General features: G+C 41.0%; 1 protein-coding gene across 1 annotated transcript; it reads left to right on the top strand.

The window, feature by feature from the left end:
• Positions 1-10,071: 10,071 nt before the first annotated feature.
• RBBP9 (RB binding protein 9, serine hydrolase) lies at positions 10,072-18,647 on the top strand. The gene is made up of 5 exons (XM_019462435.2): positions 10,072-10,248; positions 11,459-11,501; positions 12,786-12,891; positions 16,197-16,282; positions 16,677-18,647. Exons 1-5 carry the CDS (start codon positions 10,150-10,152, stop codon positions 16,901-16,903), a joined length of 561 nt encoding a protein of 186 aa, XP_019317980.1. The 5' UTR covers positions 10,072-10,149; the 3' UTR covers positions 16,904-18,647.
• Positions 18,648-19,498: the final 851 nt, after the last annotated feature.

The following is a 19,498-nucleotide window of genomic DNA, read 5'->3' as shown; positions in this document are numbered from 1 at the left end:
TCATTTACCAAAGACTTGCTTTAATTATTTGATCCTGGCTTCGTTCTATACTAGAATTTTCTAAGAAGGGTTTTTAAAATTCCTACACATTTAAAGTATTGGAAGTTTAATTTCATTATTTTTGGGTAGTTTTAGGAATATTCGATTTATGTAAGTATGTATTTATCTCAATAAGCCAGTCAGAACAGAGCTCCTATTTATTTATTTAATTTTAGAGAGAGATGGTGAGTGGGGAGAACGTAGAGGGGTAGAGGGAAAGAGAGTGAATCCCAAACAGGCTCCACACACATCGTGGAGACTGACTCAGGCTCTGTCCCACGAACAGAGCCAAAATCGAGTTGGATGCCCAACAGACTGAGTCACCCAGGCACTCCGGAACAGAGCTCCTTTAAGAGACATACTAATCTGGGGTGCCTGGGCAGCTCAGTTGGTTGGGCATCCGACTCTTGATTTTGGCTGGGGTCATAACTGATGAAGTTTTTGGGGTGATGGGGGATTCGTGGGGTCCAGAGCCAACGGCCATGAAATAATTCTTGAAGATGTTTTTGGTGTAAAAAGGTGATTTTATTAAAGCATGGGAACAGAACCCATGGGCAGGAAGAGCTGCACTGGGGTCTTGAAGGAAACTCATTATACCCTCAGGTTGGGAGGGGGTCAGGGATAGAGTAAGTCTCTAAGGAATTTTGGAAGCAAGGTTTCCAAGACCTTGAGGGGCTAGCTGTTGCTAGGGAAACACCATTTATCACTGTTTAATAAAACCTCATGAAGGGTCATGAGACTCTTCATCATATGAAATGCATATCCGGGGGCCATAAGCTTGGAATATGATTGCCAGCATATATCTTGGGGCAGTTGAGATAAAGGAAGTTGATTTACAGGATCCTTGAGGTTGGGGTAATGTTAAGCTAAGGTTTTCTTTTGCCCCTAACAAAGTGTCATTATCAAGGCAGCTGAGCTCCTAGAGGGCGGTCACTCTGCTGGTTTCAAGGACTTGTCAGTGGGCTGTAGACAGTAAGGGAATTCAGTTTTGCGTTTGCCTTAGTCTCCCACATTACCATGGCAAGCACTTAAACCCCTTTCCTTTGTTCTTGGGTAGTTGGGAGTGTCTGAGGAATATCACACATATTCCACCTTGGGGGGGGGGGGGGGGGCGGGTAGAGTACCAGCCTGAATTTTGCCCTCAGCCTGCCTCATGCTCCTTCATCAATGATGTCACTGTTCCTGGGTTCCAGCCCTGTCCCACTGACAGCCTTATGTTGGGCTCCACACTGTTCGCACAGAGCCTGCTTGGGATTCTCTCTTTTTCTCTGTCCCTCCCCTGCATGCGCTCTCTCTCTCTTTCTCAAAATAAACAAAAAATTTAATTAGGAAAAAGAGACATACTAATCTAATTTATTAGAGGTCTCCAAACTTCGTAAACATTTCACACTCCACAACATGTGAGGGCCTTTCTTGGTTATAGCCATAAAGACACAGAGATGCATAGACACAAAGAAAGTATACAGCTTTGGGGTGTCTGGGTGGCTCAGTCAGTTGAGCGTCCGACTTCGGCTCAGGTCACGATCTTGAAGTCTGTGAGTTGGAGCCCCGCGTTGGGCTCAGTGCTGACAGCTCAGAGCCTGGAGCCTGCTTCGGATTCTGTGTCTTCCTTTCTCTCTGCCCCTCACCCACTCATGCTCTGTCTCTCTCTCTGTCAAAAATAAATAAACATTAAAAACATTTTTTTAATTAAAAAAAAAGAAAGTATACAGCTTTGATCCTACAACTTTAGTCACAGGTCAGAAGTGAACACAGAAACACAAAAACTCACCAGATCAGATATAGAGTCATTCTTCTTTCCAGGAGCCATGAAAATCTTGACTGATTTGAACTCATAAATAGACAAAAAAGGCAAAAAAACAAAAAGGACCAACTAGATTCTCTGTCATCTCTTATCCAAAAGAGAATATATCTCTATAACTACCAATTAACTTAGTGAGACCACCAAATGGTCAGAATATAAAGTCAAATTCCTGATTGTTGTTGCCACCAATGATGAGAAACCTATTGGCTGTAGATGTATCAGAAACAAAACCAAAAATACAAAATCATTAAAGAGAAAAAAACCTAAAAAAAAAAAAAAAGAGGTTAGAGTGGGAGAGAGCCAAAGCATAAGAGATGGTTAAAAACTGAGAACAAACTGAGGGTTGATGGGGGGTGGGAGGGAGGGGAGGGTGGGTGATGGGTATTGAGGAGGGCACCTTTTGGGATGAGCACTGGGTGTTGTATGGAAACCAATTTGACAATAAATTTCATATATTAAAAAAAAATAAAGAGAAAAAACCTAGAGAAACAGAATCAGTTTATTGTTGTATGATTGCCACTTGAATATTCACTGTTCACTCTGAGAGCCAAAAGCAAAATATTCCCGGGCTTAATTAAGCAGCCCACAAGGTATTCTTCAGCAACATGATTTACCTGATTTTGTTAGGTGAATCCATTGGGATGCTGGTGAAACCTTCAAAATTGTTAAAGTTTCAAAAAGGTAAAATTCTGGCCCTCATACAAATATAAAATGAGCATATGTCAAAAACTCATTTATTAATGAGGTAACAAGTAAGGATGTTCAGACTGGTTCAAGGAAGAATTTGATTTATATATTCATATTCCCTACCACACAAAACTCATTTGCATTGCTGTGGACAAGACTCATTTGCATTGTTATGGACAGGAGACATTTGCATTACTATCAGTTTTCTGTAAATTAATTTCTTTCTCTGCAGAGTTGTAAAATAGCTTAGTCAAAGATAGAGGCACATACCCCTTACAATCAGATGACCCCAGAGAGTCCTTTTAAAAATGCCCAGCATTCCATGGAAGTTCACCCATGTACTTTTGACTATTTCAAAGTCTTTCACAATTTTCATGACATATTATTCATCATCTATAATCTAATTTCTATGTTTCTGGCTCAGACTTACCTAACATGAGATTCATATATCCGGCAACCTGCTAGATATCTCTGGTGTTTTGGCACCTGAATCTCCATGTGTCCTGTCAAGTTAATTAAAAAGAAGGCCATTAGACTGATGTGGCTCTAATGCCATGACAGCCTACTTAAGCAAACTAAAATGTAAGTACAGAAATGCCTCAAGGTTATGAAATTGAAACATTGAATACAATCAACAGCCAACTGGACAATCAAATAATTTCTTCTCTTGGCTTCTACACATTTTCTATTTAAGTGTTTTCCCTGACTCCTGTTGACAGAGGGCTCCTAACCACTTGCGGTTTGATGCTGTTTGATTCAAATTGAATTTTGCTCAAATAAACTCTTACAATTAAAAAAAATTTTTTTAATGTTTATTTTTGGGAGCATGCACATGAGCAGGGGAGGGACAGAGAGAGAGGAGGACAGAGGATCCAAAGTGGGCTCTGCACTGACAGCAGCGAGCCAGATGCGGGGGCTCAAACCCACCAACTGTGAGATCATGACCTGAACCGAAGTTGGATGCTCAACCGACTGAGCCACCCAGGTGCCCCAACTCTTACAATTTTAGGATGCCTCAGTTTATCTTTTAATGGTCCTAAGCTGAATTCATTGTTCCCCTCGCCCTAAACTAACCTGTCTCTTGTACTTTCTATTTCACTTGGAGATACCATTCTCCTCCCAGTCATCCTAATAACTAGGGAGTTATTCTTGGTCCCTCCTTGTCTCTCGTGGGGTTCAGGACACACTACCAAAATATGACAGAGTAGCATATTTAATATTTTAAGCTGAAGGATTTTGAGAGAGGGTAGGTGCAAGGAAGGATCCACTGACCTTCCCTGTCTCCCCTCAAACAGGTCATAAGACCATCATATGAAAGGTGCTCTGTTTTTACCAGGAGGAGACATTTGTTACCTCTGCAGACAGATGGGTGAGCCACACAAATGCCATCTTGGATAAATCCACAATGACTATCTCTCTGTGACCCGAAGCATTCTCCATAATAGCTACTCCCCTCCCACACTTTCTTTTGTCTAAACATACTATTAAGTACACCCTTGGGACATAACATTCTTAACTTTCTTTGGAGATGTGACTATGACACAACTATTCTCAAACATTTCCTCCTGTGGGGTGGGGAGTCTCCCAGAATGTATTCCCCAGTCTCTAAGGCTAAAAAAGCAGGTCTTATGAGAGATAGGGCCGCAGAGATCTACTCATCCCCTTAGTAAGCCATTTCTGTAGGGGTGCCTAGGTGACTCAGTTGGTGAAGTGTCTGACTCTTGATTTGGGCTCAGGTTATAATCTCATAATCAAGACCCGCATTGGGCTCTGCACTGACAGGGGACTCTGCTTGGGATTCTCTTTCTGCCCCTTGCCAGCCTGCATGCACTCTCCCTCAGAATAAATAAACGTTAAAAAAAAAAAAAACCCACATTTCTGTCAAGCTGGATTTATCAGGATTTTCCTTTGGTTTTACGACTCCTTGAGCCTTTGGAAGTCATTTTGTGTATGCCTCCCTTTCACAGAACAGATGCCAAGAGGAATCAGAATGAATAGGCCTTGCTAAATTTCTTCCCTTATTAACTACCCTTATTTCATATGCTTTTGTTCTATTGCATTTTCCTCATGACCTACCACTCTTCATAAAACCTAGCATAAAAACAATCCGGTTTAACTGCTTTGTTGGTTTTTCATTTCCTTTAACAAAAATTTTTTTTTAATGTTTATGTATTTTTGAGAGAGAGAGATAGAGACAGAGAGCAGGGGAGGGGCAGAGAGAGAGGGAGACACAGAATCTGAAGCAGGTCCAGGCTCTGAGCTGTCAGCACAGAGCCCAATGTGGGGCTTGAACCCACAAACTGTGAGATCATGACCTGAGCCAAAGTTGGACACTTAACGAACTGAGCCACCCAGGTGCCCCGGGTTTTCATTTCCTGATGAAGGCTCCCATGTCATGTAAAACATATTTTAAAAAATCAATTTTTTGTATGCTCTTCTCTTGCTTATATGTCTTTGGTTTCAGAGCCCCAGCCAAGAACCTAGAAGGGTAGAAGGAAAAGATATTTTTTTCTTCCCCTACCTCTTCAACATCCCAACCCTGAAAGTAATAATGCATCACTTGGACCTGTGGGTTTTTTTATTCTAAATGCTTCTCATTTCCATCTACCTACTTAGTTCAAGCCCTCATTCACTTTTCCCGAATGACCACAATAGCCTCCTAAATGACCTCTTTGCCAAATTTTGCCAAACCCAAACTCACTTTGGTTGCCAGAGAGATTTTTCAGAACCACACATCTGACCCTGACCTTGCCTTGTTTAAAACTACCTAGCTTTCCCTCACTCACAGGATAAAGTAGATGTCCCCTCTTGCTGTACAAGGGTCTCCATGATCTATTTACCTCAGTCCTACAGTATTGAACCAGTTGTCTCTCCCAGCCTGTACGCTGTCTCACCTCTGTGCTCCTGTATGTCCCTCCTCTCTGCTAAGAACCACCCAGTCACCACCATGCTTTTCCCACTTGACTCTGATGTGTCCTTCAAGACTCCAAAGAAGCTTTTCTTATATTCTCCTTTCTTCTTCTTGGTCAAAACAATAATACGTGAAAGAAATAGCAAAGGAGCTCAGAAGGTATTTGCTTGGACAGTGAGTTTGGAGAGTCACAGACAAACCGCCTAAAGAAGAGATTCTGACCTGAAAAGAAAAGTTCAGGCAAAGGAAGGTGATTCAGAAAGACAGTCAGTCTTAGAGGTTGGTGGTGGCTGAGTGTGTCAGAAAAATGAAAACAGCCTTCTCAAGTTCTTGAGAATGGCTCTTTCAATGTTAGCAAATGATGTACCAGACAGAAATGTGCATTTTCAATGTTTTTAGTTCATAAAGATGATGTTTTAGTTTTGAAACCAAGCTATATTTTCTGTGATAATGGCAAGTTCAGAAAATGGTTGCCCAAGAGATAGAAGGGAGAAAAGAAAACAAGGGAGATTTAATGGTAAGTATATAATCTTTGCCATCATTATCGACAAAACAATCTGAGAAGGTTGACAGTTGAGAACATTACCTTATTTTTCTCCTTCTCAAAGGAAGAGTCAACTACCTTGTGAGTGCAAAGAAACACAAATCTTTTTGTGTGTGCATGTGTGTGCAAAAAGGTGATTTTATTAAAGCACAGGGCACAGGGACAGGACCTGTGGGCAGAAAGAGCTGCTGAAAAAAGATCTTAAATCTTAAGGAAGGATAAATCCTTTTCAGCTCACAGTTCCTTTTAATAGAGTGTCATTGTGCCTTGAACTAAAAACCACTAAGCAAATGGTCTCTAGGCTACAGGAATGCCTCTGCTTGTTTTAATTTATATTCAAATTTTAGGGGCACTTGGGTGGCTCAGTTGGTTGAGCGTTCAACTCTTGATTTTGGTATCGCTTCTCGGCCTTCTGGCTAAGATCAAGTGCAACTCTTGATTTTGGCTCACATCATGTTCCCAGGATCATGAGATCAAGTCCCACATCAGGCTCTGTGCTGAGTGTGGAGCCTGCTTGAGATTCTCTCTCTCTCTCTCTCTCTCTCTCTCTCTCTCTCTCTCTCTCTCCCCCTCTGCTCCTCTCCCCTACTTGTGCCTGCTTGCTCTCTCTCTCTCTCTTTAAAAAAAAATAACAAAAAATAAAATAAAATAATTTTTAAACAGCTTTATTGAGGTATAATTGACACACAATAAGCAGCACATATTTGAAGTGTATAATATGTTAAGTTTTGACTACTATCACCATCAGGATAGTGAACATGTATATCATCCCACAATGTTTCCTTGTGCCCCTGTTATTTTCCATAGTTTTAACTTATTATTATTATTATTATTTTAATGTTTATTCATTTTTGGGAGACAGAATGCAAACAGGGAAAGGGCAGAGAGAGAGGGAGACACAGAATCTGAAGCAGCCTCCAGACTCTGAGCTGTCAGCACAGAGCCTGATGCAGGGCTTGAATTCACAAACAGTGAGATCATGACCTGAGCCAAAGTCGGATGCTTAACCAACTGAGTCACCCAGGTGCCCCTCCACAGTTTTAAGTGAGTGGAATAATACGGTATGTACTCTTTTTTTTTTTTTTTTTTTTTTGTCTAGCATCTTTCATTCAGCATAATTATTTTGAGATTAATCCATGGTGGTGTGTGTCTCAGTAATTCATTACTTCTGAAGTGAATACGGTTACATTTAAAGTCCAGACTAATATGGGGTGTGTGGGTGGCTCAATTAGTTAAGCGTCTGACTTTGGCTTAGGTCATGATCTCGTGGTTGTGTGTTTGAGCCCTGCCTTAGGCTCTGTGCTGACAGCTCAGAGCCTGCAGCCTGCTTTGGATTCTGTGTCTTCCTCTGTCTCTGCTCCTCCCCTGCTCTCACTCTGTCTCTCTCTCTCTCTCAAAAATAAACATTAAAAAATGATAAAATTCAAGCTAATATGTATGGAAGTGGCCTTATGAATATTATCTGTGTACTTTATTTATAAAGACTAATTATGACTCCCTCAGTAAACTATTATGCTTTTGCATTAATATATTATACATTGCAATTAATAAAGTAATTTCAAAGTAAAAAAAATAAATAAAATTCAATAACATTGACTTCTTTTTAATGTTTTATTTATTTTTGAGAGAGAGAGAGAGAGCATGTGCAAGTGGGGTAGGGGCAGAGAGAGACCTGCAGAGGATCTGAAGTGGGTTCTCCTCTGACAGCAGTGAGGCTTGAACTCACAAACTGCGAGATCATGACCTAAGCCGAAGTCATATATGCTCAATGTGCTGAGCCACCCAGGCACCCCTCGACTTTTTTGTTCTTGTTGTTTATGTATTTATTTTTAGAGAGAGAGAATTAGCAGGAGAGGGGCAAAGAGAGAGGGCAAGAAAGAGAGTCCTAACAGCATGGACCCCGATGCAGGGCTCAAACCCAGAAACCGTGAGATCTTGACCTGAGCAGAAACCAAGAGTTGTATGCTTAACCCACTGAGCCACCCAGGTGTCCCAATAACATTGGGCTTTTCAAAAAATTCATAGTCTAAAGTTCAAGAAGAAAGAGTATGCGTGGCTCTTCCTAAAGAATGTGGTGGTGGGGCAGTGTATCTTGATCACCTGCTTGTGCCTGTTCAAACAATAAACTGCAGGGGTGCCTGGGTGGCTTAGTTAAGCCAGCAGGTCTTGATTTTGGCTCAGGTCATGATCTCGTGGTTGGTGGGTTCAAGCTCTGCATTGGGCTCTGTGCTGACAGTGTGGAGCCTGCTTGGGATTCTCTCTCCTCCCTCTCTCTGCTCCTCCCACCTCATTATCTCTCTCTCTCATTCTCTCAAAATAAATAAATAAACTTAAAAAAAAAAAATAAAGTGCCTAAGAGTGTTTCTCAGTAACAAATGCAGAAACATGCCTGATGTACAAAGTGAGTAAGTTCATAGAAGAGGCAAGGAATAAGAAACACTTTTCTGTTCATTCTAATTTTTTGTTGTTGTTTTGAGAGAGAGAGAGAGAGAGAGAGAGCACCCAAGCAGGGGAGGGGCAGAGGGAAAGAGAAACTTATTTTAAATATTTAATTATTTTTGAGAGAAAGAGAGAGAGAGCGAGAGAGAGAGAGCGAGAGAACGCACGAGCAGGGGAGGGGCAAAGAGAGAGGGAGACATAGAATCTGAAGCAGGCTCCAGGCTCCAAGCCATCAGCACAGCCTACAAACCGTGAAATCATGACCTGAGCCAAAGTCAGATCCTTAACTGACTGAACCACCCAGGTGTCCCAAGGAAGAGAGAGAATCTTATGTAGGCTTCATGCCCAGTGTGGAGCCTCACGTTGGGCTCCATCCCACCACTGGGAGATCATGACTTGAGCCAAAATCAAGAGTCAGATGCCTAATGAACTGAGCCACCCAGGCGCCCCTGTTTATTCCCATTTTTAACCACGTGAGCATACATTTGCCCACCCCAGTATAAAAGATTTTGATAAATCTATAAGGTATATGTGTTTTCTAAAATTTCAGGACTGCCATATTATAATAGGTAAACCACTGCATTGCTACTTCAGTTTTCCCAGTCTCTAAATTTGTTAAAGTATTGATGTGGAAAATATTGGGGTTCGGAGAAAGAATTCTTGAGATGTCTTTGGTGCAAAAAGGTGGTTTTATTAAAGCACAGAGACAGGCTTCGTGAGCAGAAAGTGCTGCACTGGGGTTGTGACGGTGACTGATTATATACCTTCAGGTTGGGAGGGGGTTAGGGACAGGGAAAGTCTCTAAGGTATTTTGGCAACAAGGTTTCCAGGACACTGAGGGGCTAGTTGCTGTTAGGAAAATGTCATTTATTACTGTTTAGTAAAAACTCAATCATGAGACCCTTCAGATGTATATCAAGGGGCTGTAAGCTTGCAGTACGATTGTCAACATATGTCTGGGGAGGGGAAGAGATAAAGGAAGTTTCCAAAGGAATTTTTTTATGTTTAAAGTAGACTTACAGGATCCTGGAGGTCCAAATAACATTAAGCTAAGATTGCCTTTTGCTCTTAGCAAATTGTCATCATCAAGGGAGCTGAGCTTCCAGAGGAATATCACTTTGCCTGTCTCAAGGACTTGTCATTGGGCTGTAAGTTGTAAAGAAATATTAATTTTTTCTTCTGCCTTTGTTCCTCACATCAATTGTGAATGGTATCCATGTGCCATCACCAATGGTGATAGCTTTTAAAAGGACAACATTGAAAGCAATGAAAAATAACAACCAGGACTGACAGTGACAACTGTACTAGCAACAAATGTTTCAAAATCAGAAGGAAAAGTAATAAGAATTCCACGAGTCCTCAACTCATAAAAAGGTTATTTCTGTATATTTGGAACTAAAACCACACTTTCCAATAGAAATATATCATAATTCTAGTAAAGGGAGAGTATATTCTGGGCGTGTGACAGCCTGTCCTAAATAAGGCGAGGAGGGGACCAGAACGCTAGCAAGAGGCAAGTGAAAGGCGATTTAGATTTGCTAGAAACTCGGAAGTTTGCTTTGGCCACCTTCTTCAGTAAGGGCGGCCAGAGTCCAAGAGCCGGCCCACCGGCGCCCCCAGAACTACAATTCCCAGAATGCCACAGTGCAGGCTCCCAGCGGATGCAGTCTCGGGCTCCCGGCCCTGCAAGCCCTGCTGCTGGTCGACATCGGCCCCTCTGCGCTCATGGCTTCCCCGAACAAGGCAGTTATTGTTCCTGGGAATGGAGGTGGGGATGTGGCCACCCACGGCTGGTACGGCTGGGTGAAGAAGGGGCTGGAGCAGGTAAGAGACAAGCCTGACCGCGCTGGGAGCCTTGAGGGGACGGAGGGGACAGTGGACTGAAATTTGAACGTGTGTTCACCTCGTCCCCAGCCCCCCCACCCCTTCAGCGAAGCCCTGTGTTTTCACTGCTCTCCCCGCTGCCCTGTCTCAAACTCTAGAACTAGTGGTCAGAATTTTGGTGGATAAAACTGCCCGGAAGACTTCTCTGAAGATTCAGTGGTTAGAGTACAAGGCACCACCTCTTAGAGCACCCCCCTGTCTCTCTGCATCTGTTGCTGGTTCAGATTTGGGGCTTACGAGATAAGTGTATCTCTGTCTTCTCTGATTCCTGCCTCAGATTAAAAAAAAAAAAATCAGTATGTAATATTTAATATAGGAAAAAGATGAATGTAACATACATGGAAATTGTGAAGTATAATGTAATGAATACCTGAGACTCCATAACCAAACTAAACTCTGCAACATTAACAATACCTTGGAAGCCACATGTATACCCCCCCCAATCCCATTTCCCTGAAATTTTTTTCATTTGCTCCTCTTTTAAAAATGAACATACTTTTGCAGCTATGTGGGTATACTTTGAACAATATCTTACTTAATTTGGTTTCTTTGTGAGCTTTACACAAATGGCGTTGTGTCCCACTGTAATTGTCTTGTGTATCTTGATTTTTTTTTTAACCTCTTCCATAACCAGTCAATAGGACTGCTTCCTGGGTTGCCATCCTTTAGAGCTCTAGAGTATGTGTCTAGAAGAAAATTTCAGGTTGTGGTTGAAAACCAAGGCCAGAGCTACAGATCAAAAAGAGCAGGACTGAAGCTGTCCAAAAGGGTGGGATCTCCAACTTTCTGTACCACATTTTGTACCATGTTTTACCTACTTCCTGGTGCACAGTCTTTTTGACTCCAGTTTGTCTAGAATGCATTCATTCATGATGCCTCTGTAGATACATGCCTACAGTGATAAACAGAGATGTACAAACGCAAATATGTACAGAGCTGGCTAGGTAAGAACTACAGACAGAAGGCAGTTTATCAGGAGGGATTGTCTGTTCACATGGAATCCAATGGCACTTAACCTGCTTCATTTCATAATGTAAGCAAAGACTTATTGAATTGATAGAGATCATATCAGGTGTCTCATTTCTTATTAGCAAAGTATTAGTTGTAATTAAGCTCTTTATTATAGCTTTTTTTTCCCCTCATGTCATAGATACCTGGTTTCCAGTGTTTGGCTAAAAACATGCCTGACCCAAGTAAGTTTTAAACATGTTTTTAAATAGCCTCATCGTGTTGGGTTTTGATCTTGCCATTTTCCTGGTATAGAACAGGAATATCATAGTAGAGAAGCCAAAGGGAATATATACCTAAGAATGAATGAAGGCAAGTAGTTTGGGGAAAAGGGTGTAAACCAAAAAGCATCATAGAAAATTCTAGTAAGGATCGAGAAAAGCACCCAGGCTTGGTAAAATTTAATTTTCCACTTTTTAAGCAACTCAGTTTTCCCTTCTATAAGTCAACAGATTCAACAGATATTTTCAGGCAAAATGTATGAGTGTTTCATGTGAGACAGAGATATGATAAAACTTCACAGCACCTATATGAGATCCAAATATATCAAAATGTAACACTGCCACTTTTGTTCTGACTATGCTCATGACTTGTGTCAGGAATTTCCTCTTAGGAAAGAAAGCATATTTATACATGTGAATTTGAGAATGTTGTCTAGAGTTATTTCTTTTTTTAAAAATTTTTAAATTTATTTTTGAGAGAAAGAGAGGCAGAGTATGAGCAGAGGAGGGGCAGAGAGAGAGAGGGAGACACAGAATCCAAAGAAGCCTCCAGGCTCTGAGCTGTCAGCACAGATCCCAATGTGGGGCTCAAACTCATGAACCATGAGATCATGACCTGAGCTGAAGTCGGATGCTTAACCGACTGAGCCACCCAGGTGCCCCTAGAGTTATCTCTTAAGTTTACATTAAAGCTACAGAATTATATTTTTATTATTTCCTCAGTATTTTCTTATAAGAACATGGTAAAATTAAAAAAAAAATAAAAGCTATATATATATATATATATATATATATATATATATATATATATATATAGCAAAGCTATGGACTTGAATTTCTCAAACAGCAACATATAAATCTTTGGCTCTATTGAAACAGCCCCGGGGCGCCTGGGTGGCTCAGTCGGTTAAGTGTCCGACTTCAGCTCAGGTCACGATCTCGCGGTCCATGAGTTCGAGCCCCGCATCAGGCTCTGGGCTGATGGCTCAGAGCCTGGAGCCTGCTTCGGATTCTGTGTCTCCCTCTCTCTCTGCCCCTCCCCCGTTCATGCTCTGTCTCTCTCTGTCTCAAAAATAAATGTTAAAAAAAAAAAAAAAAAAGAAAAAAAAAGAAACAGCCCCGTCTCCCATATGGTCCTGAAGTTCTTAAGTTGAGAAATGCTAAGTAGTCCTCTGTCAGAAAGGTGGGGTGGTATTAGACTAAGACTGTCCCTATCAAATGACACTCTTTCTTTACCCTGAACCTTAGTTACAGCTCGAGAGAGCATCTGGCTGCCCTTCATGGAGACGGAGCTGCACTGTGATGAGAAGACCATCATCATAGGCCACAGTTCTGGGGCCATTGCAGCCATGAGGTGCGATCCTTGTTCAATAGTCACCCTGTGTGGGCTCCAGCTGGCTTACAGACCTCACTGCAGTTCCTTGAACTTGCCAACTCTGTACCTACCTTAGGCCTGTGCTGGCCCCTGTTCTACCTGGTATACTGTTTCTAGGTACTTGCATGGCTTTCTTTTCTTTAAGTCTCTACTTAATGTCTCTTTTCACTGAGGCCTAGTCTAATCACTCCAAATGAAACAATGGCTCCTATCCCCTTTATATCTTGGTATCCCTCTTTTAATCTATTACACTTTTCAACATCTGATGTCTTGTTTATTTCTTGCCTGTCTCTGGCCAATAAAAATGTAAGCAACATGAGGGTGGGGCTTTGTTCACTCTGACACTGGGACCTTAGTGCCTAGAAGAGTGTCTGCCATATGGTAGGTGCTAAATAAATATTTGTTGGAGGGCAGAGGCTATTACACCACCCTGTACACCCCCCCCCCCCCCCCATCCTTAGGATTCATGACACTTCCTGATGCTGTTGGTTATAACATCATGTCTCTCCCTTTAGGCTTATGAGGCCTAGAGGATAGGACTTAGCTGGCTGAATAAGCATATTAGGGTTGGGTTTCTTGCACATTTGCTAGGCTGGATGAGGAAGGAATATAGTTTTTGTGTAACCTCTTGTCCCAAGCAGTCACTCAGGCTGGCATATAAATTGCATGTCAGGGAACCCTGCCAAATTCCATAGCCTTTCTGCCATTTGAAGCTATGAGATAATGCTTTCCAGTGTGGAGCTTAGTGTTCATAAGCTGCCAAAGGTTGTCTGGAAAATGAAGAAATCCCTTTATGCTGAAATCTGTACCAACTCAAGGCCAACTGAATTTTTCTCAGGCTATTGGCTAATAAAGATGTGCCTTCCTTTTAAAAAATTTTTTAAATATTTATTTATTTTGGGGAGACAGAGAGACAGTGCAAGCAGGGGAGGGGCAGAGAGAGAGGAAGACACAGAATCCAAAGCAGGCTCCAGGCTCCAGGCTGTCAGCACAGAGCCCGACACGGGGTTCAAAAACCAATGAAGCATGGGATCATGACCTGGGCCGAAGTTGGATGTTCAACTGACTGAGCCATCCAGGCGCCCCAGATGTGCCTTCTTTTAAAGATCCCTGTAACTGGGGTGCCTTGGGTGGCTCAGTCGGTTGGATGTCTGACTCTTTATTTTGGCTCAGGTCATGATCTCATGGTTCATGGGTTCGAACCCCACATTGGGCTTTGTGCTGGTAGGGCAGTGCCTGCTTGGTATCCTCTTTCTCTGCCCCACCCCTACTCATGCTCTTTCTCTCTCTCTCAAAATAAATAAACTTAAAAAAAAAGAAAAAGATCCCTGGAGCACCTGGGTGGCTCAGTCGGTTAAGCGTCGGACTTTGGCTCAGGTCATAATCTCACAGTTTGTGGGTTCAGGCCCTGCTTGTCAGGTTCTGTGCTGACAGCTCAGACCCTAAAGTCTGCTTCAGATTCTGTGTCTCCCTCTTTCTCTGCCCTTCCCCTGCTTACGTTCTGTCTCTCTCTTAAAAATAAAATAAAAAATAATAAACTCGCTGCAGGATTGTCTGCAACCTAAAAATTAACATCTAAAGTTAAGGTAGGCAAGAGAAAATACATGCCAGTATGTGGTATAAGATGGTAGGGGAAAAGGATATTGGTAGAGCCACAGAGGACCACCCTGCGGATTACTTACTAATCACAAAGTGGACAATTATGTCTTTACAATGGATATCTGATATCACCTTAAGTAATCAAACTTAATCTCACCAATAAAGGGACACTGGCATCGTGTGTCTCTGATGTGATGGAGTGGGAAGGACACATTGCCTATGTAGTATTCTTGCCAAAAATGTTCAACCTCTGTCTAATCACGAGGAAACAGAAAAATTCAATTTAGGGGTGATATACAAGACAATTAATTGGCTTATTAAACTCTTAGAATATGTCAATGTCATTTAAAACAAAAAATTTAAAAGGGACTAAAGAGTCATGAAAAACAAATGCAATGTGTGATCTTTGACTGGATCTAGGATTGAAAGCAGTTTTGGGGTGCTTGGTGGCTCAGTTGTTTAAGTGTCTGGATCTTGATTTCGGCTCAGGTCGTGATCTCATAGTTTGTGAGTTCAAGCGCCATTATCAGGATCTGTGTATTACTGTCTCGGTGTTAAATGTACTGGGTGTAATAATGGCACTGTGGATATGTAAGAGAATACCTTGTTCTTAGGGACACAGTTGATGTATATAGGTGTGAAGTGTGGTAAAATTAATGAATCAAGTGCTTGTTGTTCTAACTGTCCTGTAGGTTTGAAATTTTTCAAAACAAATTGTTGGGCAAAAAGTTTAGACTGCAAAACAAAATACCAACCCTAAATTTTTCCTGGCACAAAGGCCCCTTGAAGCTATTACTATTCCACATCTTTCCCTAGCCTAATCTTTGCCAAGTGTCTGCTTGTGGGCACTCTACTAGGCACCAGGGTCATAGAAATCAAGAAGGCTCACACCTGCCCTTAAGGAGCTGAAGGTTTGTTGGGGAAGACATATAATACAACGCAAAGAGTAATACAATACAATGTGGAATGTGCAGCAAAAGAGGTATATTTCCACTATGGTATAGTATTTCTTAAAATATGGTTCACAGATCACTTGTATTAGTCATCCGGGTTGGGGGGGAGGTGTCATGCCTTAAAATGCAGATCCCTGGGCCTCATACCAACTTTGAATCAGATGCTCCGGGACTGAATCTACATGTTAACCAAGCAAGCAATGCTGATGCATACTGAAGGTAGGTTAATAGGCACATCAAAGAGAATGATTACACTTAAAAAAAAAAAAAATGATTTTTTTGGGAGAGTGCAATCAGGGGAGGGGCAGAAAGAGGGGGACAGGATCTGAAGCAGGCTCTGCTGTGACAGGCTGATAGCAGCAAGCTTGATGTGGGGCTCAAACTCATGAACCGCGAGATCATGACCTGAGCCGAAGTTGGACACTTAACCGACTGAGCCACCCAGTTGCCCCCACTTTTTTGTTTTTTTTTGAAAGGATTACCAAAGAGGTTTGGACTACCTTGAAAAAATAAGTAGAAACTCATCAAGTAGCCAAGGGTAATTTTATTAACCACTGGGCTTGGAGTTCTGTAGTTTCCTTACTTTTTTTAAATTAACCTCAACAGCACCTGTTTTCTGTAAGCTAGATCAAATGAGTTTTCATGTGTTTTTTTGTTTTTGTTTTTGTTTTTACTTTTTCGGCAATCAGATTTAACATTAAGTATTAGTTGACATCATTTCTCTTTCTCCAGGTATGCAGAAACACACCAAGTATATGCTATTGTGTTAGTGTCTGCATATACCTCTGACTTGGGGGATGAAAACGAGCGTGCCAGTGGTAAGTTTGAAACCGATTCAGAAAAGCCCTTCCTCTAATCACAGGGCTACCTGTTCAGGTTAAACAGTACTGCTTTTGAATAGGCTAAAAAAACCCTCTCGTAACAGATGAGAAACATTTGCTGCCCTTCTTTTTTACAAATTAGACCCTTTGAGAGGTGATAGACCATTTTCTAATGCATTGAACCCTAGAGGCCTGATTTTATCTGAGCCACATACGCCCCTTCACAAGTAGCTATGGTATTAAGCCCTATAGATTTGAAAACTAATGGACTTGTAACTCACAGGCTCGGATTCTGTGTGTCTGCTATGGTCTTCACTAGATATTTTACCATGGCTAGAATGGGAATTATCCATGGGCGGTAATAGGCTCTATGTATATTTTTTTCCCATAGGATACTTCAACCGTCCCTGGCAGTGGGAGAAGATCAAAGCCAACTGCCCTTACATTGTGCAGTTTGGCTCCACTGATGATCCTTTCCTTCCCTGGAAGGAACAACAAGAAGTGGCTGATAGGTTGGAAGCCAAATTGTACAGATTCACTGACCGTGGCCACTTTCAGAATATGGAGTTTCATGAACTGATTAGCGTGGTAAAGTCTATGCTGAAAGTACCAGCATAGGTAGGATTACTTCTGCTGTTTTACATTCCAATATAGGGGTAGAGCAATGATCAGGTTATTAATAGATAAAAATTATCTATTATGAGATGATTAGTAGACACATAAAACAGAACAAAGTTCCGGAAAAATAACCCAGAAGTTCAATATTCAAACTAAGTTACAAACAGCGTTTACATTTTCCATTGGATTTCTATCTCACAAACTGCCATGAACTAAAGCAGTATTTTTCTCATTTGATCAGGGACATAAGGACAGTTTAACCACCTTTATCTGTCCAAAGTGAGTAAGATAGAAGTGGAATCCAGCTTTCCTGATTCCCAGTTCACATTAAAACTAGTTTGTGTATGTTGTAGGAGTTGTACTCCTCTTTGAAATGAACCTTTTTCTAGTTGGCAGGGTGGGGTGGGGTGAGGAAAATGACTAAAGGTCCAGAGTGTTGGCTTAGAGCTCAAAACACTAGCTGTTCTGAGCTGGCCCAAGACATTAAACCCAGACTGGGGCCTTCCATCTTTGACCCCTGCCCCAGTCCTTCAAACATGTTGAGGGAGAGGGATACATATGGATCTAAGAGTTAGGTCTGCCAGGTCGGGCAGGGAACAGAAGCCCAGCCTGTAAAAATATGTCAGCATAGCCAACCAGATGTGTGCTAGACCAGCGTGGTGGGAATTTGGGCAGCATGGAGAACTCGTGCCCTTTCTAAATTGTTGCCATCTGGGAAGGTAGCAGGGTGTTGCCAATTTTCTGATTTTTTGAGGGAAAAACTTCATGCAGTGGTTTTCATATCTAGGGACTATATGTTTATATACACAGTTTCTATGTATATGAATTATGCCCAATATATGTACATATGGATTACGTAAGTCGACAACGACAGCGTAAATAAAAAATGTACAAACACTGCAAGACACACAAAGTCCAAGCCGCCCATTTGTGACCTCTGCCATTAGGAATTAACTTAGCCAGGTGCTTTAAATGATTCTCTCTAAGCCTGAGAAATGAATTTAATGTCGAAGGATGAAATCATGGGAACAATTTAGATTTTGTTACAAAATTCTAAATAATCTTTTCATACTTCAAATTTTGTTCTGTAAAGAGTTCTACCTTTTAAATTCTATGTTCCTTTAGCTCACTTTCAAGCATCATTCCACTTTTCTTCTGATCATACTCCTTCAAAAAAATTGTTTTTTCTTTCCAATATTTTTTGGCTGTTACAATCCCTAAGTATTGACTCAAAACAATTTCCAGTGACTTTGTACATGTTACAGAACCTTATGTTTGCTGCAAAAATATGAATTTCCTCACTATTTATGTCTACAGGAGATTCAAAGCCACCATTTTAACCTGAAAAGTCTTGGCTTCTAAATGTGTTCAAAGAAAATATGGAAAGACTCTAAACTTTAATAACAGTTATCTTTGGGGAATGGGCATTTTAGGTACAGTGTGAAGGAAGTCTCCTTTTTGTTTTGTACACCTGGGGATTGAGTTTGTTATAGTGAACATGTATTTTATAATTAAAATGACTATGTTTAAAACAACTCATTTGACATGTTAGTGAGAAGCAAATTAGATAAACCAATTGAGTAGTAATTTTCTTAAAGATGTTTGATTTGACCAAGTCTATAACCAAAGTTTGATTCTATTTGAATTGTTTGGAATTAGTAATCGTTCTACTTACTCTTGGCATTGTTTTCTGAAGTCCTTTTTCAAAAAATTACAAACTTACACTACAAATGACAGTTAATAATATTTTGTCCTCTTTCTCCACAGAAAAATACATACAAGTGAGAAATAATTTTGATATCTTTCATTCCTATAATTAACATAGACCTATGTGACTGTAAGGATTGTGCTATATAATATGGTAGCCAGTAACCACAGGTAGCCATAAATTGAATTCATTTCTTCATTCAAGTCTTAACAGTCACGAAGTGACAGGTGGGTACTTTTACTGAACAGATGTGGAATACTGTCACTATAAAATGTCCAGCAGCAGTAATCTAGGGCATGTATTTTCTTCCCTTACCCACAATCTAATAATGAGTAATAGTTGAAAGTAAAAGTCACTCAACTTGAAATTACTTGTTTGACTAGTTTTTACTCAGCTGATCACCATAAAAATCATGGCTCATAAAATTTACTCCTCATCAAACGAAGTTCAGAGGAATTTTATAGAAGAATGCCACATAAACTATCCATTTAAACCATTGAATCATGGTCTCTCAGAATTGTCTGACTCCCTATGATCATTAGTAAGCAGAACAGAAGGGCCCTGACAGACTTCAGGGTGTATCTCTTCTCAGGTGACCAAAATACCTTATACTAAATGGAAATCAACTGTAAGGATTAGGACTTCACCACAATTTGATTTTTTTTTTTTTTTTTTTAATTTTTTTTGGTGTCATGAGTCTAGAGCCCCATAACTTGTTTTGGTCAAAGTTTACTTCTGGTGGGTAAATATCGATTTAACTATATATCGGAGCTGCTGTTGTTTGTTTTTTTTAACGTTTATTTATCTTTGAGAGACAGAGACCGAGCATGAGTGGGGAAGGGGCAGAGAAAGTGGGACACAGAATCCAAAGTAGGCTCCAGGCTCTT

This window comes from Panthera pardus, unplaced genomic scaffold, assembly GCF_024362965.1.
Source record: "Panthera pardus isolate Hobbes unplaced genomic scaffold, ASM2436296v1 HiC_scaffold_25, whole genome shotgun sequence".
In the NCBI taxonomy this organism is placed as follows: Eukaryota; Metazoa; Chordata; class Mammalia; order Carnivora; family Felidae; genus Panthera; species Panthera pardus.
This window is presented reverse-complemented; position numbering and strand designations above follow the sequence as displayed.

Excerpts from the sequence above, each read along its gene's own strand:
- RBBP9 (XM_019462435.2), top strand. The coding sequence starts at position 10,150 with ATGGCTTCCCCGAACAAGGCAGTTATTGTTCCTGGGAATGGAGGTGGG. Across the intron at positions 12,892-16,196 it reads GGGGCCATTGCAGCCATGAG|GTATGCAGAAACACACCAAG; the intron begins GTGCGATCCTTG and ends CTCTTTCTCCAG. Across the intron at positions 16,283-16,676 it reads TGAAAACGAGCGTGCCAGTG|GATACTTCAACCGTCCCTGG; the intron begins GTAAGTTTGAAA and ends TTTTTCCCATAG.